The sequence below is a fragment of the Canis aureus genome, chromosome 2 (genome assembly GCF_053574225.1).
Source record: "Canis aureus isolate CA01 chromosome 2, VMU_Caureus_v.1.0, whole genome shotgun sequence".
Classification (NCBI taxonomy): Eukaryota; Metazoa; Chordata; class Mammalia; order Carnivora; family Canidae; genus Canis; species Canis aureus.
The window spans coordinates 18,486,682-18,514,249 of NC_135612.1; the positions used below are offsets into that span (position 1 = coordinate 18,486,682).

General features: G+C 37.0%; 1 protein-coding gene across 1 annotated transcript in view; it reads right to left on the reverse strand.

Annotated features, from left to right (window-relative positions):
* Positions 1 to 27,568, reverse strand: part of ADGRV1 (adhesion G protein-coupled receptor V1) — a 521,868-nt gene that overhangs the window by 280,976 nt on the left and 213,324 nt on the right. Inside the window, exons 78-83 of the mRNA XM_077865031.1 lie at positions 25,152 to 25,559; positions 19,077 to 19,261; positions 13,373 to 13,622; positions 12,712 to 12,851; positions 11,017 to 11,177; positions 2,193 to 2,293 (exon numbers count right to left, since the gene is read on the reverse strand). Coding sequence (XP_077721157.1) covers positions 2,193 to 2,293; positions 11,017 to 11,177; positions 12,712 to 12,851; positions 13,373 to 13,622; positions 19,077 to 19,261; positions 25,152 to 25,559 — 1,245 coding nt within the window. The remainder of the gene's footprint in view (positions 1 to 2,192; positions 2,294 to 11,016; positions 11,178 to 12,711; positions 12,852 to 13,372; positions 13,623 to 19,076; positions 19,262 to 25,151; positions 25,560 to 27,568) is intronic.

Sequence of the window (27,568 nt, forward strand, 5' to 3'; positions counted from 1 at the left end):
AACAGTACTTTCTCTATCAACAATATACCAATTCCTCCTACCAAAATACACTATGGAAATGATTTTTTAGTTATTTCATGTCACAAGCCACACATTATAGAATATTTCATGCCACACTGCTTCATCTATTCTAAAAATAAACTGAAAAACATGGATTTGACTAACCTTCTCCTCTAAAATTAATGTTAAGTACAATGTGAATCAGAAGGCAATGTCCCAACATATAAATCCTGGGTCCTTCTTTCACATCCCTAGACATGAGCAAATTTGTCTGCTAGGACACTGAAGAGTTGTCTGTAATTCTACAGTGCTATAATTAAGACTTGTACAAATTCTGCTGCCAAAAAATCACCAGAGTGGGTGGCGAATGCAGCCAAGTAAACTCTAATTATGGAAGGCGGGTTTTCTAAGATCTTACATACAAGAAGCAAAGACAAGATCAGACAGCTAAGATAGGTTACCAAGGCAATATAAATAGCGTTGTCAAATTCAATGCAAGCCCCCTTTTGGTAACAGCTGTTACCTCCCATAGCTCATAGGTACTTTAAAAAACGCAATCTGGAATCCTCTGCTTGAAATCCAGCACTTAATTGTTCCCTCAAAAATAAAGTTCTGAAATTTACACGTGCCATTTTCACTCCTGGGACAAAAAATGTCAACAGGAGTCCAGTATCTCAGGTAGGTTTCCATTTTATATTTCAGCTCCTCCACTAGTATTATTTTAAAAACTTCTGTTCAGACTTCAATAAAATGCTTTTAGCACTCTGAAAGACGGTATGCAAATCCTAAGCGTACAGCACAATAAATTTACATAAATTGAACATATGCATGTAACCAGCAGGACCCAATCAAGAAATAGTATTTTTTGCACTCCAGAAGGGTCCCAACTACCTAGAAAAGGGAAGATTTTACTTTGTAAAATAAATACAAAGTTCTCTCAACAATAATATTGTATAGTGTGTTCCTACTGTCTGGATCTATAATTACAGCCTTCAAAGTGATTATGCTTTTTCCCCTTTGCTTATACAAACATCTGTGCTCACCTTTCCCTTATCAACAAACTACAAGAATTTCTCATTCAAGTCCCAACTCAGATATCATCTCCTCTATGAAGACTTCCTGGACCTTCACAGAAAAATAAATGAAGTCATCATCCACCTTCACAGGGTAGTTTGCAAATAGTCTAAGTTCAAGCTCATCACATTTATATATATCTCTACTGCTCTACACCATGAGGACCTCAGGGACAGAAAGGACATCTAATCTCATCTTTTGATCTGTCTCTGTGTTTTAAAATGTAAATTTCATGCTAATGAATATGTTTCTCATGTTATATTTTCCTCAATTAACACCTGAGTAGTTTTTCAGAAAAGAATGTTCTACCAAATTGTATTTTTTAATATAGTAAACAAAACAAAATACAGGTGACTCTTAAACTGTATGATTTTGAACTATGCGGGTCCACTTACATGTGGATCTTTTTTGGTAAGTACAGTATAGTACTGTAAATGTCTTTTCCTTGTGATTTTTTTTCCTTGTGATTTTTAAAAAAATAATATTATGTTTCTTCTAGCGTGCTTTAGTGTAGAAATGCAGTATTTAATATACATACACCATACAAAATACATGCTAATCAAATGTTTATGTGACCTGCAAGGCTTCCAGTTATCAGTAGATTATTAGTAGTTAAGTTTTAGGGGACTCAAAAGTTATATGCAGATTTTTGACTAAATGGGGAGTCAGTGCCCCAAATCCCATGTTCTAGGGTCAACTGTGTATTATCCAGATATTTTAAAATAGATATCATCTTAATGCTCCCCATCTAAAAGGATTTGTAACAGAGCATATTTCATTCCAACAGATTTAAAAATATGCTAATATTAATACATATAACACATTAGTAATATATTTAGCATATATGAGTTGAGAATATAATGCTTCGTGATAAGAAGCAGCTATTTTCTTGGAAGGGATGATATTAAGCTACTTCTAATTTACAAAATACACTTTTTAGGCCCTGAAATTCTCATTTCCTCTTACCACGGTCCTTCTCCATCCTGCTCTGCTACAAAACTAAACAAGCTTACTTCAACTAAGTTGAGATTCAACTTTACTTATACATGCAGTTCAAGGACCATCAAAGAAGAAACATGAACATCTTATGCAAGTTAGAAGCTCCTGAGCTCTCCTACCTGTGTACCTAAGCAGGCAGCCATCATGTGAGTCAGAAGTTTAGCTGCAAACATGGAATATCTGGCACAGAAGATATGGGAAAGAACAGCCAGGCAAAGACCTGTAGGAACAAAAAAGTCCACATGTGATTTTACAATCCATGAACAAACAGTAGTATAGCAACAATCTTTGGAACACCTGTAGTCTGCCTATACTGTCTTGCATGGTATCTCTGGAAACGATTATACTGCAAATTTAATCTACTCCATTTTACACAACATAGAAAATCTTCACAGTTGTCAACTAAAGCCAAAAGACAACTTTAATTTTCAAATAGCTACATATTCATTTCCTTAGTAAAAAGACTACCCAAATTAAGCAAATTAATAATTTCATTAAGCTTCTGGCTTTCTGTGTTTCCATTAGACAAGTTTTACTCTTTAAGAAAAGAATCAAATTCCAATCTAATTTTCTAAGAACAGGTGGCTTGGCTAAATAGAGATATTTAGGGAGGTGAATAGGATTTTTTAGGCATAAAATTGTGAATGGTACGACCAAAACTCAGGCTTGGTAATTACTCCCTTTTTATCTAGAAGGAATAGTTATGTAATTACGACAGTGGTAATTATGAATTTTATGAGTTACCTTACGCTACTGGGTGCCAAAATCAGGAACAAAATGTGTTTTTCCTCCTGAGATTACTTTTAAAATAAGCATCTACATTTCTGAGTGAAGAAAACTCTTATTTTCTTTAAAGCTACTTGAATTCACCTCTTTATGCTACTTAAAGGCGATGATTAGAAACTCAGCACTAACACAAATCTTTTATCTTGCAATTCATATATATTTCTTTTAATACCATGTTTTAAATGTTGAGTGTATACATATTTTAATTTTTTAAGATTTACTTATTTCTTTTAGAGGAGAGAGAACAGAGAGGGAAAGAGGATTTCAAGCAGACTCCACACTGTGTGCAGAGCTTGACACAGAGATCGACCTTGAGATCATGACCAGAGCTGAAATCAAGAGTTGGCCACTTAACCAACTGTGCCACGCAGGCACCCTGAGTAAATACACATTTTAAAAATATTTCCTGTTCTAAAATTTAAATGTGCTGCAAATGGTAACCCATTTGCTTTTTCATGTAAGCCTTTTAAAAGCCTTTTAATCCCTCTCCTCCTTAACAGTTATTTTGTCTAAGAATTATCAAAACATAGCAATTGGTATGTATATGCTACTTTGCCATGTACTTTATATGTATTACACCTCACTTATCAAAGCCTCCTTGACAACAAACAGGAAACACTGCATTTATTCAACATTTGCTTTTTCATTATCTTCTCTGAAGCTACGGAACAAACTGCATTTGGCATAAGTGGATTGGGCATTTGCAAAATGCCCACATGGGGTCTATGATTAATGTTCTTTGCAACAATGACTCTCATAACTCCTTTTGGGAAAGGCTTTCGGTATGTTTAGATTTTAGTAAGTTAGATGAAGTTCCACACAGGAAGGGAGTCTTTGCATTAGTCAAGGCTTTTAGCCTAGAAATTTGGCCAAGAAATCTAAAGTAATCCATTTTTAGGAAGGCTGCTCTAGGGTGTTCTGGGACAGGTGTGCAGGTCTTGGGGCTGCCTCCAAAATCCACCCACACAGGTACAAAGAATATTGAGAAACTGCAGAGTCATGCCTGACTTTGTACCTTTACTTAGGTAGTATATAAATTACTGAAGCTGGGACACCTGGGTGGCTCAGTGGTTGCATGTCTGCCTTTGGGTCAGGGCATGATCCCAGAGTCCCGGGGTCGAGTCCCATATTTGGGCTCCCTGCATGCAGCCTTCTTCTCCCGCTGTCTATGTCTTTCCCTCTCTCTTTCTCTCTCTGCATCTCTCATGAATAAATAAATAAAATCCTTAAAAAATAAATAAATAAATTACTGAAGCTGATGCTGTGAACTTACCAGAACTTACACTTAATTTCCTGTGATGATCAAAGCTAGTTTAAACTCAAGGTTTAAAAAATAAATAAATAAATAAATAAATAAATAAATAAATAAACTCAAGGTTTAAGGTGTGTGCGTGTGTGTGTGCGTGTGTGTGTGTGTGTGTGTGATATACTGATTCAAAAGCAAGGCCTTGCAAATTTTTGTCAAAATAGGCCATGTGATCACAAATATGTGCTTTACTGTACATTTATTATGGTAGATGGTAGCAATGTGAGGCAAGGGAATTAGTGCTGGACAAAGAAATATACATGAGTCAACTTTTTTTTTTCCTAGTTCACAAGAAGAGTTTATTCAAGGCCTTCTCCCTTAACTTAGTAATTCTCCATTATAGTCACATTTCACAAGATAAATTTAGTACAGTTAAACTTGACCAGCTCAAGAATATTTAATTAAGTATATAAGCTTCAATTAAAATGCTAGCATGACACCTGGTGGCGGTCCTGGATTCAAAGGCAGTGGCAGGAAAATGGGCTAGATTCTATTAGCCTATAACTATAATGCATGATAGTTCTCTGGATGCATTTTTTACTTAGGGGAAAAGGTGCTAAAAAACCTCAAGCAGTCTGTTCCCTAGCCTCAACTGGCCTTGGGAAGGATACTGAATACCTTAGATTTAAGAAATAAATATTTCAGTTTCTAATACTTCTGTTTTCTTAAAGATTTTATTTATTTATTTGACAGAGAGAGAGAGCGAGCACGCACAAGCAGGGGGAGCAGCAGATGTACTGACTTACAGAGGGAGAGGGAGAAGCAGACTCCCTGCTGAGCAAAGAGCTCCATGTGGGGCTTGACCTCAGGACCCTGGGATCATTACCTGACCTGAAGGCAGCTGCTTAATCAACTGAGCCACCCAAGCGCCCCTCTTTTATTTTCTTATCTGATATCAAATAGCTGCATTTAGCATACGTGATTTAAGTCCACAAGTCTGTTTTTTTTAAGTAGCAATACATTTTTTGGTTTAAATTCCTTTAATATAAATATGTAAATCACAGGGTACAAAATGTTATAACTATAATGTTTTTTTAAAAAAATAAAGTATAGGGCAGCCCAGATGGCTCAGTGGTTTAGCGCCACTTTCGGCCCAGGGCCTGATCCTGAAGACCTCGGATTGAGTTCCACATCAGGCTCCCTGCATACAGCCTGCTTCTCCCTCTGCCTGTGTCTCCTCCTCTCTCTCTCATGAATAAATAAATAAAATCTTTACAAAATAAATAAATAAAATAAAAATAAAGTATAAAAACTTCAGGTATTATCAGTAAAGGTGTACTCTAAAGTTTTTAAAAAATTGACTTGTTGGCAATTACGTAGAAACAACAAGCAGCTGACTGGATAATTTTCCTTTCCTTTTTTTTTTTTTTTTTTTTTTTTTTTTTTTAAGTAGGTTCTACACCCAGCATGGAGCCCAATGCAGGGCCCAATCTCATGACCCTGAGATCAAGACCTGAGGTGAGATCAAGAGTCGGACACTGCCCTGACTGAACCACCCAGGTGCCCTCCCCTTTACTTTTTTCCCCACATATAGTGTGGGTTACAGATTCAGTTGAAAAAGAACAATTATTTAACTAACACAAATGACTTTTCTGTATCATTAGAAAGTGAGGGGGAAGATAAATCACCCTTAACAAAACAACATGGATAATCTTTGACTTAAGTAAGAAAAACTCTATGGAACTGCTAGATTCTTTTGCTATTATCAAACTGGACCAAAGATCTTAACTATCCATACAACATTTAAATATTTGTATGTGTATAAACATACATAATGTTTGTATATGAATATGCATATCCAATAAAATTATCTATTGGCATTCCTTAAGAATCAGATATGCTTTCCAAATTACCAGTTTATCCCTCTACTAACCAAATATTCATACTTTTTGCCATGAAATATCTGTAAAATGTTTGTAACTTTTGTACCTCCCTATGTATCTGTCTTCTCTACAAATAAATCTCAACCAAACCAAATGCTCATTATATATTATTAAATCAGTATTAGGTTATTAGCTTCCTTTTTTTCTATTTTCCCACCTAATGCTAGCTGTAACTGTTAAACTTTTTTTGAACTTTTTGTTGCTCATCTCTATTGATTACCACATTTCTGTACCTCTCCTCTCAGCATGGTGCCTCTTGGTTACTGCTAAATAATAATAAGCTAAAGACAGGAAAACAAAATTGTCAGGACCTGAAAAGTTTTCTCTGCTGAAAATAAGTCAATATGAATCACCTTAGAGAACACAAGGTCTGTGTTGGGTGGGGGAAGGATTTCTTCCAGAGGGATGAGGTTGCCGGGAGACCAGCCTCCAGAGAATCAGTGTTGACTCTGAAAGATTCAACAGCCACACATGGCTATCTACATTTTAATTAATTAAAATTAAATAGAATGAAAACTTCAGTTCCTCACTTGTTCCAGTCATATTTCAATAATGAGGTGTGGATAGTAGCTACCACATTGGACAGGATGGAACATTTCGATCATTACAGCAAGATCTATTGGGAGAGTGCTGTATTAAACTATCCTGAGTGAAAGCAAAAAAAAAAAAAAAAGAGTATGCTGTATTTCAGAAAAATTCTTATTAAAAAATGCTAAAATGAGATAGTTTGGGAGTTCAAAGCATGATACTGACTTACACAGTCACAAGAATAGCTAATTATTGGGGGATGTCAATCAATAATGTATATTCATTCATGTATTAATTTAACAGCTAGTTATTGAGAAACTACTACACATCAGTGGCTGTGCTGAGCAATGGGGACACAATGTTCAAAAAGGTAGTTGCTTGCTGCTCTACTACTGCTTGTGTCTGTATTTCTAGTCGTAGCCTCTCTCGGACACGGACTGGTTTATGAAAGGTCAGAGGACATAATTCTAGGCAAACAGATGTATGGGAAAACATTCTGGGTGGTTTTCAGGAAAGTTTTCATTGTTCTTAAAACAGGATCCAAGTAAGTGCCTTTCCTCTGGCAGCCAAGATGCCGTCGTGTGACGCTGAGAGTTGTAGCCAGCTCAAGACCATGTAGGGGCAAGACAGAAAACAAAATCTTTGAGGAGAGCAAGACAGAAAAATGAGATGGGGGTCGGGCCACTAAGGTACTGAATGAATCAACCCTGAACTAGATTTGTTTAAGAAATGGGAGTTGTCTTCTGTTACTTGCAGCCAAGTGCATCCTAAATAATACACCAACATGTACAGAGAAATCCAACATTTTTATGCTATGTCAGAATTAAAACTAAGCTCTTTGACTTACTACTCACAGTTATCTCTTCAAATGACTTTGTTTGAAAAAAAATTCTAATATTTTTTTCTATTTTTCATGTTCATAATTACTCTCCCCCTTGATAGAATGAAGCTGTCTTGATATACCTTCCCCATAACCATAATGGTTATTTTAGGAAAATGATTACAGTGTAAACCTGATATTTTTGGAAGAATGTGACAAAAATTTTAGAAAAATCTCTTACTTTCAAAAAATAATTTGAAATGAATTGGTGGCATCTGGAAAAACTATCAGAATCTCAACTTGTAAAACATAAAAGTCATAACTAGAAGTCTTGCAGTTTAATAAACCTTGGACAAAAGAATAAGCAAGACTCAGAGGACTTTGGATTGTACTGATTTATTTATCCTGTAAGTCTTATTATCTAGCAATTTATAGACAATTATTTTCTGTTACCTAACTGTAAAACTGACATTGTGTTGACATGTATACACTTAGTAATCTGTCAAGTACATAAAGCCATCAGCCACTTAAAAGGGAAAGCTTTAGTTTGACTATTGTGTTAAATGATTTCTCACCATAAGAAAACAAAAAAAGAACAAATGAAATAGACGTGAGGTCTGTGGTCCATCTTTAAAATCTCAGCTTAAAAGAACATAAGAGACTCAGCAAGTGCTAAGTGCAGCAAGTGCATCACATAAGACCAAGCTCACATATTGATATTAAAACTAAAATGGATTATGGAATGCTACATGGTCTTGTTCAGATCATAAGGCTGTAGGAATTGTTCTGAAAGTCAAAATCATTCTGGTTCCAACCCAATTGTCTAAGTATAATATCAACAGTTACAGAAAGCAGGGTAGGCTTCTTCGACAATATCTCCAGAAAGTACTGTGTACCTCAAACCATGCATAGGTTCTGTAATAATTACACTGTAAGATTATGACATTGTGGCATTATCATTTAAAGTTATTTTAAGTTGCATTTCTTTCAAGTCACTTTTGACAGTGAGTTTTATAGTGTTATATCAAGTGCACAGTTATGTTTTAATTGTCCTCTCTTTCTATCTTTTTAGCTTCAAAGTATAACCTTTGTCTAATTTCTTAAAATTTGGTAAACTTGTTTACAATTTTAAAAGCCACAGAGATAAGGACGACGCCTGGGTGGCTCAGTGGTTGAGCGTCTGTTTGGCTCAGGGCATGATCCTGGGATCCTGGGATCAAGTCCGGTATTGGGCTCCCTGCAGGGAGCCTACTTCCCCCTCTGGCTATGTCTCTGCCTCTCTCCGTGTCTCTCATGAATAAATAAAATCTTTAAAAAATAAAAAGCCACAGATATACCCTCATATTTCATCTTTCTAAGCTGAGAAATAATTAAACTTTTTGGCCTGTACGCCCATTTCACATACTTTGATCATTTTAGTTGTTCTGCTCTAGTATAGTAACCAGACCTATAAACTAGAACTGGAATGGAGACACCGTAATCTGTTCTGATTTAAATAAAAAGGTTTACTTTGTGCCTAATTGTACATTGCCACTTTTCATGAAAAGAGCTGGTCAGACTGCTTCCAAATTCAGATGGACATTTGTTGTGATCTGACATAAATTATAAAATGTGTATGTAAGGGGTGCCTGGCTGGCTTAGTCAGTAGAGCATGCAGCTCTTGGTCTTAGATTTGTGAGTTCAAGCCCCACATTGGGTGTGGAGCCTATTAAAATAAAAAATAAATAAATAAATGAAATGTGTATGTAAGATACATAAAATTCTCATCTCTAGCTCCTCAGGCCTATTAGAGGGATGGACAATTATCTTCCCATGAGAGTGGAAACTGAGATACAAACACAGGACTTTATGTCTCCTACTAATCTACAGACCATGCAATGTACACTACAATATGTCATGGACGGAGGTGGAATAAACCCAGTATTTGAAATGTAACTCTAAGTTAAAAGTAATAAAGACAGATACTGATATTTACATGTTGATTTTGCAAAACAGATATATTCATTAACAATTCTTCCAAGAAAATATGTTTCAATCCTACTAGTCCTCTATAGAATCAAGACATTATCTCTTTAGTTTTTAAAACTTTGTTTTGATGTTCAGTATTTAGAACAACCAAGGGATTTTTGTGAGTCACAGCAGCACTTGGGTTTATGTCTCTATGGAAATACATAAAATTATACCTAGATTTTACTGCAACATTTTACCTTTTGGATTTATGTCTATGAGATTTTTGTAAATATATTAGCATTGAAATAAAATATGATGTCTTTATATGATTTTGGAACTATGTAGACCAAGAAGAATCTATCAAGCAAGAAAGGTTATCCTTATAAAAGATTCTATAAAGAATAAGAAATTACTAATTGGGTGACGGGCACTGAGGGGGGCACTTGATGGGATGAGCACTGGGTGTTATGCTATATGTTGGCAAATCAAACTCCAATAAAAATAAATAAATAAAGTATTAACTTTTGCTATTGAATCTGTTAGGTTTAAAATTAAGATAAATTAAGAGAAACGTATAATCTTATAAAAAGAAATTACAGTGAAAAGATTTTAAATAACTAGGATAAAAAATAATAATTAATTACTTGTGTCTACTGCCACAAAAGTTTCATAATAAAGATTATTAGAGAGGATGTTTGCACATCAAATAAAAAAAGACACAAATGCAGCGATAATCACATTTACAGACAAAACATTATTAAAGCAGGATACTGGAAATGTCTGAGCTAGTACATTTACCACCCTGTTATAATAATACAATTTAAAATCATTTATTATGGGTGGAGAAACTGAGGCATAGAGAAACTAAATAATTTGCTCCAGGTCCCACACCTAGCCACTGGCAGAACCAAGATTTGAACCCAGGCAACCTGGCTCCAGAGGTACCCTAGACGCAGTTCTCTGTATAGCTCATTGTTCACAGAAGCAGCAGAGGATTGTAAAAGATGACTAAGAGCATGGAACGAGTGAGTATAGGCAGCAGAAAACCAGTTTAAGGAATTCTCAGACTCCCACCTACATAATACAGCAAATGAGAATAGTCTTATACTTCTCAAAAATTAAGGTACAGGTGAATAATTTGACAGACATTAATATAATTGGGGTTCCCATTCTTCCAGAAATGGAGCCTAGATATAGAAGGTAAGAGATAATTTATTTTTTAACACAGTGGTTGAGTATATTTAGAACTCCTAGACTGTATGTTTGGTTTTTTAAATGAATATAAAAAATGCTTTGTATATCTTATCTCAGACAATCCTAACATTCTATCGGAGAACCTGCCCTCTATCTCACAACACTAACTCTACCTTTGCCTGTTATCTAGCTTCTGTCTCACGCTGTATTTTATATTTTATGAGTTGAACTGTCTCTTCCTTATTATACTTTACTATATAATTATACTGTATCCTTTATTATATCCTCGTTATTCATTATATCACTACGCAGTTGGCCTTCTATAAACATCCACTCTATGAAGTAATGAATAAGACAATGGTAAAGTTTATCTTTTCCTAGTACTGATGAATTACAGTACATTTGCAAACATGGGAAAACAGACTTTCATTCTTATAAATGTTCAAAACTATTGAGGTAAAAATGCCACAACTGACCTGAGATACATATAAATCCAGAAGAGAAAAAAGCTTCATTGTATGAAGACAAGTTGTCGGTCTGGGCATAGACTGCGTACATGGACATGTACGAACAGGCACATTCCACATAGTCTGAAGTGTCCTCGACCACTTTGCAAAACTGACTGTCAGACGACCAGCTAGGGCAAAAACACAATGGTCACTAATGCTCTTTAATCAACACGTGAGGTACTGAGATGGCTTTTAAGGTAAAAATAACTTGGTGAACTTAAGTGTTCTTTACTCAAGCATCAAGCAGACCAATTTTCAAGGAAAAATGCTGGAGGGAACATCTTGTCCTAGACATGACACAATAGGTCCCACAAGATACCTTAAGAAGCAGCCTAAATACTCACCAAACCTGCAAAAGCATTTCTGATACCAGAGAAGCTGGTCTTCTCAACAGAGCAGTGCTAGTGCCTAATCTGAAGCAAATACACCCCAGGTTTTCATCAGAAGGCATGCCTTCCTCACATTCGAAAATACCAAAGGATGGGCAGAGCCACTACACACACCCTCTTTACCCTTCCTCATTTCACAACTCCTTGTATTTCAAATCACGTAAGTTCCTTAAAAGATTTTCCACATTACTTTCTTCATCTTTTTTGTTTTTCTCTTTTGAAGCCACATATATTACATAAATGCTTTCTAGGGTTCTTTCGAATGTTTCTTCTAGAAGATCTGGCTTTTAACATAAAAACTCTGTCATGATTACAGCAAACGTCATGTCACGTGCCAAGCCTTCTGAGCGTTCTTCCGTGACCCCTGGTGGGGTCTCCTCCCTTTCAGTGCATCTTGAATCCTTTACTTTAAGGGCGTAAAACCTAACCCCCACTGCAGATTCAAGTCTGAAACATTCATTATGAGTTATGGATTAAGGATGGCACAGTACCTATGTATTAAGTTTAAGATCCGTCATCAGGCATGCAAAATTTCAGCTGAAAATTATTTTTTCACAAAGAAAAAGACTAACCAGAATTTTGCTGTTTGGGGGGACAGTTGGTTACCCAACAAAGCTGTTAAATGTATTTAGAATTTTAGTCTGTGCAGCTGAAAGTCAGAAATAAACAGAACCAAGTGACTGGTTTGGAACCTCTACCCTCTGGGCAAGCAACGCCTGACCTTCCGGCATTAACTGAGCTCCGGGTGATAGAACTGCTAAGAAACCTGAGGCCAGGTGAGGCCAATGAGCTTCTACAGAAGAATCATTCTGTTCTCCCATTCCTGTGCATGGCTTAATTCCAAAATGTACTCCAAGCCATATGTGGACTAGAATTATAAATCCCTGCTAATCTCTCTAAACACAGAGCATCAGAGCCAGAACCATAAGCCAGATGGAAGGGGCAAAGAAAATTTCCTTTCCTGCCAATAAATTAACCAATAACCACAGGAAGGTTATGTGATTTGAGCAGAAGTCATGCTAGGTTCAAGGGAAGCAGTAATAATAAAGAAGTAAATAGTGTGCGAAACACACATTTAGGTTGTTGGGCTGCACTTGCTCCCTGCACAATGCTAGGCCACTTCCTATGCTGCTTTGTCATCTTTATGGCAGAGATTTGTCTCCACTCCACAAGTTTCACCTGAGGTCACCCTCTCTGTTCGGTACAGAAGCTGGGCTCAATGGTAATAGAACAGGGAAGGACTGCAATTTGATTTTAAAGAATTATTAAGTACCTTGCAGCAGCCTGATTCCAAAGGAGACACAGAGACGTCTGGGGAATAATCCTAGGTTCAGCGGCATAAATCCTGTAGAGGACCTCATTGTTGTCAGTCAGGGGCTGTGAACTCTGACCTTTCACACTCAAAGATAGTACCTGCAGCGTCACAACGCACAGAGAAATGGGTGATATTTTAAAATAAATGTCATGACTGAATTCTGAACTTTGATTCATATTCCTAGTTACTCTAGTCACTTGCTTAACGCCACTATTTATATTATTAGGTTCCTTATGAATGCGGGGAGTATGTTTTTTCATTGCAAACGTTCTACCTCTATTTCAGTTCCTGAGCAGCCTTCAGCTGATGATGCTCCCTTTAACTCCATGTCCAACTTCATCAGGAGTGAGGAATATGATATGATATTAGTGAAGGCTACATTTTTTACTTCCCCCACTATATATGCTTTTCTCAATAAAACGTGAAGGAAATATTTCCAACTATATATATGAGACTATACATTCTACAAATAGTCCATAAAGATGGGACATGTCTCATAATTAGCTCACCATGTGTAGTCCTTCCCACAAATCTGATCACGTAAATGCATTCTGAGGAGTGTGTCTGCTAAGGAAAAAAATCTGTTTCCAACCACAGAATTCTTTAAATGATAGATTACCTTATTTTTCAGGGCATGGAGATTGTTTCCAGTTGTAAACCACTGCTGGCTGCTATACTCTGTAAACTGGACTAATGTACATGTACTTTTTCCAGCCATCATTTCTGCATCTGGAATCTCCAATAACCTCTCTGGAACTCGGATATAGTCACCTTCTTTTCCTTCAAACTTGTGCCCATTGATTTGCTGAGGATACCAGTGAAGAGCCAGGATGGACAAATATGGGCAACTGTCAAGGATAGTTTTGCTTCTAGAAGAGAAAAGCAAAGGCTCTGCTAAAATGGCATGCATTTACCTACGCATCTACTTATATTTGTTAAAATCCATGTACACAGGGGTTCTGTTCTTTATGCACAGCCATAGCATTCCTAGCTCAGAGGCAGTAAAGACAATGCACTTTCAGTTCTTTTGTGGTTAACGGTCATGATTTTTTGCACAGCACTTTCTGCATCCTTTGGCCTGATCCCCTTGTAATCTAAAACACGGGTTTAGGAAAGCTGTTTAATGGATATCAGATATAATCTGTGCCCATAAAATGTACTTTTTTGTTTTAGTCACATCAGTACTGGTGGAATAGTTTGAGGAAAGGGTGCACCACTAAATTGAAAACTCTGCTTTATTTAAGAATACCATAAGCCTTATATACCTAGAGCATGTTTTCATCAAGAGTTTACCTCATCTCTTTCTATCGTTAGAGCATTTTGAATCTAATCATGTGATTGGTAAGAGAAACAACCTAGACCTGGGCTCACTCTATGACATCCCTGTTTAAACATTGTAGGCCTAAGATCCTGTGCTCTGTGAAAATGCTTCCAAACCTCGGTATGTGTTGAAATCACTCGGAAGTATGTTTAAAAAAGATCATACCCCAGACTTACTCAGAAGAATCCTTGTCTGAAGAGGACGCTAGAGGTTCTACAAGTCTAATTTTTTTTTTTTTACCACTCTGCCAAGGAACCTGATAAATCTTGTCTTGGACCCATTATGATTATGAACAATGAAGAGATACAAAAATAAATCAGATCTGAATCCTGCCTGAAGAAGTTTGGAGAATATTGGGATGTTAGGATAAAAATTATGCATTAAATGTTAAAAGTTATATGGACCACAACAGAAAAAGAGTATGAATAATTAAATCATGGATCTAAATGATACCTTATCAAAATCCCTAACCTGGGAAATGGAGCAGAGAACTGTAAACGGAAAATCTGAGAAGAAAAGGAAAGAGGAAGGGTTTTTTCCTCTAGTTAAATCCTCTCTCTAAAAAAATCTTCCATGGGGCTCCTAGGTGGTTCAGTCGGTTCTGACTCTTGGTTTGTGCTCAGCTCATGACTTCAGGATCATGAGACCGAGCACCAGGTTGGGGTCCTGCTCAGCCTGAAGTGTGCTTGAGATTCCCTCCCCCAAACCCCATTCTCCCCACATTCCTCCCTTTACTCATGTTCATGCATGTTTTCTCTCCCTCTCAAATAAATAAACAAAATCTTTAAAAAAAAATCTTCCATAACTTTAACTACATTTGAATCAGTGCCTTCAAATATCTATCTTTAATCCAGCCATTCACACAGGCACTGACCTCTGTTGTTCAAGACTCCTCCCCAAACATCTCAATCTGTATTCACAACAGCTCACCAAAAACTCATCTCTTCATCATCCCATCCAGCCTCCCATATCTTCACTGGTGACGGTAAGCTAAAAGCTGCCACTGCAGCACCCCCTGACAGGTACAGTGTGGTTGAGACCAGTGAATCTCACCAACATGGTTGCAAACCCTCCACCCACTCTCCCTGGATCTACTGAGATTTAGCCCATCAGAGACATCCTGGATGCCAGTATCTTGGCATCTGAGACCAATCTAACACACACAGTACTCTACCTACCTCTGACACTAGTGTGCCAAATTCCTGGCCCCTCTCACTTACAAATGACTATACTCTCACTGACACTCCTAGATCCATGCCCTTCTACCACATTCTCTTTGATCAATCCCACAATCTGCTTTACATCCTGGTTGAAGTCAGAGGGAGAACTCCACATTAATATGTAGACTGGAACCACTACAAATCCAGTGACCAACCACAGCTGTGCCCTCAGTGCCACTTGACAGTTTTTACTTGGCTTCCAAGTAATTGCTCTAGATGTCATCATTCTCAACATCCCTGCTCAATTCCCAAATCTTTCACTCTCAGCAGATGCTCCTGAATACTGCTTAAGATAATGTATACATAACACATACCAGCATAGTCACCAGCTTTAGAGTTTTCCAGGTTAAAAAACAAAAAAAACAAAACAAAAAAAAACTAGTGTTGATAGCTCTTATTTTCTGTTTAATTTGTCACTGGATGATAATTCTTCCACTTAACGGTTTTCAAGTTACCATCCTCCCCAAGTCTGTGCCTTAATTTCAGTGCTCATCTTATCTGAACAATGATCTCCTATGCAGTCCTCCTATTCCTTGATTTATCACATTCTTAAACTTTTGACATTGTCTTCAACATGCTGCCTCTAAAATCCCAAGTCTGATTCTTTCACACACATATGAATCCTATTGTATGTTTAATATTTAAAGGCTCATGATTTCCCCAAAGACACCACACTATTCTTGGCTGACTGCCATTGGATGTGCTGCTTCCTTTCCACAGACAACTTGGAAGGAAAGGTAAGTTTGTGGAGAGGAAACACATGGCAGTAAACATATTGATCCATTTATTTATTCTATTCACTCGTTATACTATAACCACTGAAAATCCACCACAAACCAGATACCATTCCAAGCTTGAGAACATATTCGGCAACAAGGGAGAAAAGGTAACTCCTTCTGGGGATCTTACACTCTTGAATTCTCCCTATGCGGAGGGCACAAATATGGAAACCAACTTTCACAGCCGGGTGGATGGTTCGCATCTAAAACAACCTCAATATTCTAGTGATCTTGTACAAATATGGGAAGACAAAAGGAAAGAATTGGGATTACGGGGAATTATAAAGCTATGAACTATCTGGCTTCACTGAACAACACAGCTGAACATAGTTCAAGAGAGAAAAGAAAGGATATTTTTAACCACACACACTGTAGCCTCATTGTAAACTTACTTGTAGTAAAGAAATGATCCATTTCAGAGGTTTCTGAAGACACTGGAGACATGTATTAAAGGCACTGAGTAGCCAAACTGCTAATCACTGCTCTGAGATAGACGCTTAGGACCAGTACTGAGGATAGAGAAGGGGCCTCCAAAAAAGTTATGTAGAGCTTTTCTGATAAACACCATTAAGAAAAACCTGGGGCATCTGTGTGGCTCAGTGGTTGAGCATCTGCCTTAGGCTGGGACCATGAACCCGAAGAGTCCCACATCAGGCTCCCTGTGGGGAGATTGTTTTTCCCTCTGCTTATGCCTCTGCCTCTCTCTGTGTGTCTATCGTGAATAAATAAAATCTTAAAAAAAAGAAAACCTTGATCCTTAGGACTCACTCATCAGAGTTGAAAGAAGAGTACAGTGTAAAGGATGCTGGTTTTGTACCTTCACCTCAAGACTGACCCTGGCACTAACCTGGGATAAAAAGTCTAGGGGCACTTTATAGCCACAGGGCTGGAAGTGGAGATTTTGTTACAAAGCAAGTGGTTATAGTCTCTTCTGACCACAAGGCATGGTGGCCAGCAAGGAATGTGGATGCAGGCGGGCCTGGGATTGAGGCCTCACCATGACTAATGGTCCGACCCTTGACAAGCTGTTTAAGGTCTCTCAGTTTCTATGTCTGCAAACAGGAATAATAAAAACCCTGCCTTGGACCAGATGCTAAAATGATCTTTTATAAGAATAAAATATGTATAATTTTTAGTAAGGATTATGCTGAAACATAGTCTCCAATATATTATACTATTCTACCTACAAAAAAGGCAACTTCATATTGTTCAGTCTAATACAATGTCAAGACTAGAGCAGAGGTACAGTTAATATCAGCTCTTCTTTTATTCCTTGATTTCTGTTATAACCCTTTTATATCTGGATTGACTATCTCTTTGAACTTCGTATGTCTTATGATCTAAGAACTAAAGCTAAAAGTTTTACATATCCGAATGTTATTTTAATTAACCTGTCAGAGTTCATAAAGGGCCCTATATAGATGATTTAAATTATTATTCCAGATTTTTAAAAAACAGTCTTCAAAATATCCCTGAATTTCAGTGTGACTTAATAAACACTGATGACAGCATTCATCAGCAAATAAATAATAAATGCTATAAAGATTTACGCACTTTTATCTTTTTTAAGATTGTACTAATTTATTTGAGAGCTAGCGAGCACGAGAGAGAAAGCAAATTCAGTGGGGGAGGGGCAGAGGAAGAGGGAGAGGGAGAAGCAGACTCCCCACTGAGCAGAGACGGCTCCCGGGTGGGGGAGCCTCAATCCCAGGACCCTGGGATCATGACCTGAGCTGAAGGCAGATGCTTAACCGACTGAGCCATCCAGACGCCCCATATAAACACTCCTAATCAGATATGTCCCATTAAGTAATAGTAATTGCTTTCTTTTTAAAGATTTATTTACTTATTTTAGAAGGCGAGAGAGTGCGTGCTCATGCTTGGGGGTGAGAGGGGCATAAGGAGAGAATCTCAAGCAGACACCCTGCTGAGCCAGGAGCCCTCCTCCTGGAGGCAAGGCTCAATGTCAGGACTCATGAGATCACGACCTGAGCCAAAACCAAGTCAGTTGCTTAAGTGACTGAGCAACCCAGGTGCCCCTCAAAATCACTGCTCTTTAAATAACCTGTATTACTCTGTGAGAAGTGGAAGGACCACTCAATTTCTCAATTTCTAACCAATTTCTATTAGCCATTTTTATGTTAGCTCAAATAGAAATTAAAAATTTTTAAGTCTTGGTACTATAGTGACTCTATTTACCTTTGGAATGCAATTTAAAACACCATATCTTCTGAAGAATATTAACATAAAGTTACAAAATTAATTATAAAATTGATAATGAACACAATGAACATTTTATTTTTTCCTTTTCCTCTTGTTTGCACTCTGTCATGAAACTCCAACCACAAAACAACTACTCAACAGGTCAACAACACGAGGAGAGCTGCTTCTAAATGGCTAAAATTGAACCATGACTCCACTGCCACAGCACATCAAAACATGTCTAAAATTTGGAGTCACCTTCCTTTTTCTCCTTAATAAAAGGATTTTTCCATACATAAAAGAATGTATTTTTTATCATCATAAGAGTAAGCAATAGATATTTTTTTAATTCTTAAAAAAAAATCCTTCACAACAAGAGGAATGTACTATTGACAGTATAAGTCCATTTTTCTTGACATAGTTACTATGCTTTCTTCAAATAATTACTTCATTTGCCCGTTAGATACAATGCATTGGGAGCCTGGGTGGTTCAGTCGGTGGAGCATCTGACTCTTGGTTTGGCTCAGGTCCTGATCTCAGGGTCGCGGGTTCCAACCCTGCATGGGGCTCTGGCTCAGAGCAGAGTCTGCTCACTGCCTCCTCGGACCCACCCCCCCCTCCAGCTCTTACATGAATAAATGAATGAGGAATGAATGAATGAATTATTATCTTTAAAGGGAAAAAGATACAATGCACTGACAGTTTAATCCCTAGTTACATTTAAATGTTATTTTGCATTGCATAGTACTTCATACACCGTGAAGGAATACATATAAGGTATTATTATTAAAAAACACTTACTTTTCACCAGGAGAGCCACAGGTAACATCAGTTAGCAGAGAAAAGGCAAAATTCTCAGTCACCTCAGTGAAGTGACTGAATCCTCTGGTGTCTTTGCGCTTTGGGTTAATAAGAGCACAGAGAATCTCATAAAAAAGATTTCGATTTTCAATACTGAGCACTTGGCTTTTTCCTTCAACAGTTATCTAGAAAAAAAAATTCCAGTATGAAAAAATATCTTCAAAAATAAAACTGCTTTAATGATATGTATGGTACAGTACATGTTCCTTATTAAGTTATTAAAATAAGCAAAATAAGGAGGAATCTAGGAAAAATTGGGATCAAAATTTTATTTCAAATACACTTAAAAATACACTTGTACTTTAAAAAAGCATAACCATTTATAAAGAAGAGTTGTGATCAGCAAAATATTTTTTATTTGATAACTAGAGAAAGCCCAAAATAGTTGCATGGTTCATTTATTTTTTTATTACAATAATTAACATCATGAATTAAAATTAATCTCACTTTTATATCTACCCCAAGAATTCTTTTTCTTTTGTTCAACAACCAAAGAAATAAGTACAAGAATATTTGCCAACAACGGAAGCAAGATTATTCTTGATTACCTGGCATTCCATGAACAGAATCCACTACCTACCACCAAATTTCTAAAACATCAAATGAAAGACTCTTTTTCTAACTAAGAGTAGTCAGCAGCTCCTGGCACTCTTGCCTTTATCTGGAAGTATGAGCCCTCCTACCTTAAAGAACTAGGTTATTTGTTGTTTGAGGGACAAGGAGAGTAAGAGGAAAACAGCCTTCATGATTTATTTTGTTTTTCCTTGCCAGAGTGTCAAGGACCACATCTTTATTGTCTGACTAAGCATGGGTGTAAAGCCATTGATTTGTTATCCCACTATTCTTCTATACCTGAGAAGTCCCTATAAATCCTTCAAAATCCAAATTAGTCACCACTTGCTCTGTGATTTATACACTGTACCCCCACCTGCCAATATACATAATCACTCTCTGTGTAACTTGCACATACCTTTATAATGAATCTCTGACAGCACTGAAATGATTTGTTTGTCGCTACTACCAGGTGAGCTCATTGAGGAAGTTCCCTATGTTCCCCATATTATTTTTAAAGCTTTGTAATTTACACAGTGCCAAGGTGATAGCTGAACTCAAGATCTAAGTTTATAAGAATATCCATCGCAAAGAAAGTAAGGAGGTATGGAGAATAATCCACAAAGAAAAGATGACAAAAATACAAAGTAAATGTATTTACTTATCTGGCAGCAAGACAAAGTAAAAATTTAACAAAGTAAAAATTTATCAAATAAACATTACAATGAAGAAAGCAAACAGCCCACTGACTCCTGAAACAATCAACTGAATACATTAAATAGAAAAAAAAGCTCAGGAAACGCTCCCAGAATTCAGAGAAAATATAACAGATAAATAAAACAAATCTATAAGATACAACAAGCATATAAAAGAGCTGATAGAAGCAGAGAGAGAGAGAAAGAGAGAGAGAAAGCCACAGTGCCTTAATAAGCTAAAGAAATAGTCATGTCTAAAAATGCAGAGCTTGCTTTATACCCGAAAAAAGAAACACCACCAGATGCATCTGGGTGAGTTTTAAATATTATTTCAAGTGTTAAAAAAAATTCTACCAGAAACCAGATAGGAAAGAAAAATTACTAACAGAGAGACAAAAATTCAGTTTGACATCAGACTTTTTTTTGTAAATGAAATGCCAGAAGCCAATAAGAACATGTGCAGTTTTAAGAATTAAAGGTTGTCATCTAAGAATTCTAGAGCCATGCAAACTTTCATTCATATTCAAGGGCAACAGAAAATTCCCTTTAGTAAAGCACATAAAAAAACACAACAAAAAGGCCATTTATATAACCCCCGGTTTGTCTGGGTGCTATTCTCAGCAAGTTGTCCTAACTTCTCTAGTTTTCACAACAATCCTGATAGAGAGGTGCTGGTGTTACTTTGTTTCCAGGTAGGGAAAATGAAGCAGAAAGAGGCTGCCTAATTTGTCTGAGGGCATGAATATGGTGAATGGTCAAACCCAGGAGACACTTGTGACAGCTGCCCTGCTCTGACTCAAAACATTAGCTGAGTCTCAATCGCTGTCAGCGTGATTATAAAATAAACCAAATGTAAAAAATAATTCTTGAAAAAGAAGATCTATGATATAAAGAAGTATATGATGAAATATTCTGGCCATAAAAGGCCATTTTACATAAACAACAATAAAAAGAACCCCCAGGGCAGCCCAGGTGGTTCAGCAATTTAGCGCCGCTGCCTTCATCCTGGAGACCTGGGATCGAGTCCCGCATCAGGCTCCCTGTATGGAGCCTGCTTCTCCCTCTGTCTGTGTCTCTGCCTCTCTCTCTCTCTCTGTGTGTCTCAAATAAATAAAAAATAAAATTAAATTAAAAATTATCAAAGTTGACTTACAAAAATATAGAAAATCTGAATGAACCATGGGAAAAGGTTTTAAAACTGTCAGGAGAGAAAACAAAAAAGAACTTTGTTGGGGGAAGAGGGGTATCAAACTTTCACAGAACAAAGTATTCCTGTGCTCTTTCAATTGTTCCAGAACACAAAATAAGAGGCAACAACCCCCTGACTCATGTTTTACAAGCTTCAATGACCTGGAAACCAAATCCCAAAGAAATTAAAAATTTGCATATCAAACCCAGCGGTCTTAAAAGACTGATAATATTGTTAAAGCAACCAACAGCATTTTAAATGATTTTCATTGCACCATGCATAGTAGGAAAATGAAGGGATAGAATATTAGGTCACAGCAAAAATTTTCCAAAAGCCACAGCTAGATTTTATCCAGAAAATCTTTATAGTGAATCATTTAAAGCTGTTGTTCTTTTGGGTACAGTACTTGTTTCTTCTGTTCTGATGAGTATAACAATACCTAAGATTTATGGAGTTCTCCATATAAAGAAAGGCACAGCAGGGAACAGATTCTATTTTTAAAAAGTTAGAATCTGGGGAAAAATAAAACTTACAAATATGAAACAATTTCACTCAAAATACAAGACCTTAGAGAATGAAGTTGAATCTAGTATTTGGAAGCTCTATTCTATACTCTTGATTTTGAGGATATCTTAGAAGTCTATATGTATTAGGTACACATGGGATATATGAAGGCTTGACAAGTAAAGTACAGGGGACTCTAAGCAAATATCAGATAAACAACCAATATTTGTTTGATACAAGTATATCCCAAATACTCCATGCAACATTTGTCATTTATGATATACTGAAAAATGTATTGTTTACCTGAAATTCCTGGTTAACAGGGCATCCTGTGTTTTAATGTTAAAATGTTAACCTTATTATATGTGATTATCTACATTTTCAGGCCTGTTTCATTACTGTCTTATTTGCATTATTATAAATGTCTAAAATATAATTTCTTTCTTTTTTGCATGTTAGGAACACACCAGGGCCTTCTTAATAGCTATTATTTTTTCCCAATTTTTGTTATTATAAGTAATGTTGACATAAACATTCTGTTACACATGTATTTGCACAAATGCTTCCCACAACCATTAGTTGTCTTTTTTCTTACTTTCCCTCACCACCTAAGTTTTACTGAGATATAAGTGACAAATAACATTAGTTGTCTTTTGACTTTCCTTATGGTATATGCAGAGAGAAATTTTGTTTAAACTTTATATGGTCAAGTTTGTTAAACTCTTTTCCTTTAAGGCTTCTGGGTTTTGTTTTATGCTTTAGAATTAACTTCTCCACTTCAAACTTATATATTACAAATGATTCATCCATGTTTTCAGCTAATACTTTTATGGTTTCATTTTTGCAATTCTCTGATATGTCTGAGATTTATTTTGCAGTAGGGTTTAGGATACAGATCCAGCTCTGTTTTTCTTTTACATGGTTAAATCACCTGTATCAGTAACATTTACAGAATAAGAATTTTTGACCCATTAATCTGAAATGTCACTTCTAGCATGTTTGAGATTTTCTTATGTGCTTGCATTTATTTCTGCACTTTCTGTTCTATTCCTCTCATATCAATATCTATGCCTAAGACAGCATCACCCCCTGTTTTAATCACTGTAAGATCATAATACATTTTTCATATTTAGTGTGGTGAGATCACTGCCATTTTCTTCTTTTTCATAAAATTTCTGCCCATTCTCACATGTTTCTTTTTCCAGGTCAACAATGGTATCATTTTGTCCAGGTTAAAAAACAAAACAAAACAAAATAACTTACTGCTATTTTGATAGGGAATTATAGGTTAATTTACAGAAAACTGTTGACTCTATGACATTGAGTCTTTCTGTTGTGGGACAAGGTATAGGTTTCTATTTATTCAAGTGTTTCATGTTGCTGAGTAGAATTTTTCAATTTTCTTTATATATTATTACATATAACATTATATAAAACATAAAATGTATAAATTATCGAATAAGTCAGTTACTCAGTAATGACATACATATAAAAATTGAATTTGAGAAGACAATATGCCACAATATTAAAAAATATTTTAGTAACAATACATGATTTGAAAATAATCATGTTTGCTAATGGTTACTCAAAAAAATTTACATTTTTCCATAGGAGTTTCATTCATAATTCAGTTTCATTATTCATGACAGACTCAACAAAAACCAATTAAGAAGTACTACTTGACAATGCTAGTTAAAGAAATGTTGATTCTAGGGGGATCCCTGGGTGACTCTGTGGTTTAGCACCTGCCTTTGGCCCAAGGACATGATCCTGGAGACCCGGGATCGAGTCCCACATCGGGCTCCCTGCATGGAGCCTGCTTCTCCCTTTGCCTGTGTCTCTGCCTCTCTCTCTCTCTCTCTCTCTCTGTCTGTCTCGCATGAATAAATAAATAAAAGCTTAAAAAAGAAAAAAAAGAAATGTTGATTCTAGACCAATAATATGTAGCTCTCTTATATAACTCATTGAGGGGGAAAAAAGGAGCAGAATCTTTTTCTTCTCTAAATCATATGAATAAAGGTTATCTTTTCTAAAATGCCACTGTGCATTCTTTCCCTCTTCTTAGCCAAATCAACTTGTTACTGTCCTATGCCATTTCATCATGAGAAAATTTAAGTAACAATATTTCCCACAGTAAATTCTTATCTCTAGAACTTTCTTTGCATGAAATAGCAGTCACTTCTCTCTGTTTTACAAGCTATTTGGCAAGGCTTCCTCTTCTTGCCTGTGTACTTTATAATTTTCTTTTCTACCCTTCAGGAAATCGTATTTAAAAGACAGCATGAGAAGTAAAATAGGCATGATAATCTAAAAACCCATTGTTAGCATTTTAAGTATTTAAGGGTCACCATGTAAAAATACAGTATTTATAAATTCACATGTATGTATTCAATATTTTTCATTCTTGTATATAAATATATTGATAAGAAATATCTTGAATAAGAAAGCCCCAAAGAAATCCACATGAGTCTTTTCCTTTAATAATAATTCTTTTCAGATCTCTTCTTTTACTTACATTTTTAGGATAATCTCCATTTCATCATTCGCAGATGTGTAAATAAATAAATGTGTTAAAACTAAACCCAAGTTGATCTAAGTCCACACCAATCTGGTCATTCTTTATTTCTCCTTTTCTGAGGGAGTGTTCAGGGCCCAGGAGGAACAGGGAACAAGCAGAGGGTAACAGCTCCCGTTACGTGGAAGAACTATGTAACCTAGGCCAAGTCTCTCTTTTTATATACTCAAAAAACTGAGATGCAACTTAAGAGAGACTCATCCAGTTTCTGGAGAATCAGAAAGAGCTTTTAGCTTCTGACATCTGATGCTCCTTTTCAGATGCTGGGTTGTCCTTACTGCTGCAGTAGAATACTGATCATTCTCCAAGTTTAAGACTGAAGTTTCCAGACACACAGCAGTCACATCCATGAAAAAGTAGTATCAGCTTGGTGCATTTCACTCTTATGTTCAGAAACTTAACCCTGCCATAATTTCATGACAACTGACATTATAACTGTTTTATTTTTAATTTATGAAATTTAACTAACCCGACTGCTAACGCTTGCAAGGGCTTCTTACCTTATCTATTAAATGCATCACGGCACTGAGCTGTTCCTCCGTGTTCTCCGTGGCCACTTTCAGGCTGATGCTGTGCAGTACTCTGTTAAGAATGTCATCATCCAGGGGCTGTTGTAACTGATCTGCAAGTCCCCAAAAGGACTGCGAATCCGCATCAGAGACTAGAGTGATGTTAGCTGTCCCATACACTTGATCAATTCTGGCCCCACCTTTTGGGTCAAAAAGCACAATCTGGAAGCGTTTAGGAAATGGATTCAAAGACCCTGTCTCTGGTGTTAGGATGACATCCAACATGGTGTTTCTCTGGCCAGGTTCAAAGACCAAAGTCCCTTCAGTTCTCACAAAATCCTTCCCAGAAAGAGCTGGAGAGATGAGAGTACGGCCAATTGTTTCAGTGCTCCTCAACTCCTAGAAATTAAACACCACCATTGAAGTGAAACTGTAACACCTCTGATCTTGTCCTGAACAAACTCTTATTTCTTAAGCAAATCTTATTTCTCTTAAGCAAACTGATGGGCCATAACAACATTAATACTAAAACATGGGTTTTATACTTCTTCTAAGCTACTAAGATAAATTAGGGAGAAAAATATACATCATAGTGATGATGTTAGGAAAAACAGATGCCTTGCAGCATGCCGATGATGAGGATTAGGAAAGAAATGGCACTACTGCCTTGTGGAAGTTCTGGAATTGTGAACACACTTAAAAACTGTGCTTTAAACAACACATGCTGCACAACAGCAGTATGGAGGAAAGGGATATTTACATTTTCATTCTCACCTGCAAATTTTGGGAAGATGGAGGAAGGAATTAAGGGAAGGAAGATGGGAGGCGGACAAAGGAGAAGAAACTGATTTCCTGTTGGTCACACTTAAGATGTGAAAATACCCTAAAGATTAAGGTCCTGGCTGTATAGACTTGTGAATTTCTTCAAACCATGGTTATTAAAAGTTTTCTTTAAATTTTATTATTAGAGAGAGAGAGAGAGAGTGCATAAGCAGGGGGATGGGCAAAGGGAGAAGCAGACTCTCTGCTGAGCAGGGAGCCAGACACAAGGGCTTGATCCCAGGACCCCAGGATCATGACCTGAGCCGAAGGCAGTCACTTAACTGACTGAGCCACCCAGGCGCCACTAAAAGATTTTTTTTTTAAGTGAAGCATGGGAACTTAATCAAGAAAGAACAAAAGAGATTGCCTGGGTGGTGCAATAGGTTGAGCGTCCAACTCTTGGTTTCAACTCAGGTTGTGATTTCCCTGTGGTGGGACTGAGGCCCACAACAGGCTCTCTTCCGAGCACGGAGTCTGCCGGGCACTCTGTCTCCCTCCCCCTCTGCCTGTCCCAATGCTCGCTTGCTCTCTCTCTCTCTCTCGAATAAATAAATAAATCTTAAAAAAAAGAAAGAACAAAAGTAATGTATATTTATTTACTACTGAGCCAACAGATACTCAACTATGCCTGGTGGAATACTGTGGATGGAGAGGTGAACACCAGAATACCTGCATTCATGGCACCTATTTTTTTTTAAGATTTTATTTATTCATTCGTGAGAAACAGAGAGAGAGAGGCAGAGACACAGGCAGAGGGAGAAGCAGCCTCCATGCAGGGAGCCCGATGTGGGACTCAATCTCGGGACTCCAGGATCACACCCTGGTCCAAGGGTGGCGCTAAACTGCTGCACCACCCGGGCTGCCCCATGGCACCTATTCTAGCATACAGTACGAAAGTTACAGAATTAACAATGTAATTTTACATGAGGAGGAATTTTTGAAGAAAAATAAGACTACGTAAGGCAATACAGGGTGATGAGAAGGGTACTATTTTAATACTGCTGGTCATAGAAGCTCCTGATGTGATATTTGAGCAGAGACCTTAGTGATGGAAAGAGACCACATACACCTGGGGGCAAATATTCTAGGCAGAAGGCATAGCATTACAGAAGCCCTGAGATGGAACCATCTTAGAATGTCAGAGGAAGAACCAGAAGGCCAGTGTGATTAGAAGGATGAAAGATTAGAAGGATGAAAGATGTGATTAGAAGCTGACATCAGAGAGGTAGGCAGGGTCAGACAATATACATTATATAAAGGGTCGCAGGAAGACACTGGAGGATTCCTGCAGGAGAATGACACATTTTATCTTAGATTTTCATGAGTATTCTGGCTCTTGTGCTAGAGCAGGGGATGAGCATGGAGGCAGGGAGAAGAGATAGGACATTTCTCATTACTTCATGCAAACACAATGGTAGCTTGGAATAAGGCTGTATGAATGGAAGAGTGAGAAGTGCTCCAAATGGAAATATATTATGAATGTAGAGTCAGTAGGGCTTTCTGGTTAATTCCATGCTGGGTGGAGAGAAAGAGGAGAATAAGGATAGCTGTTTGCCCAAATGAATGATGGGAAACTGGGTGAAATA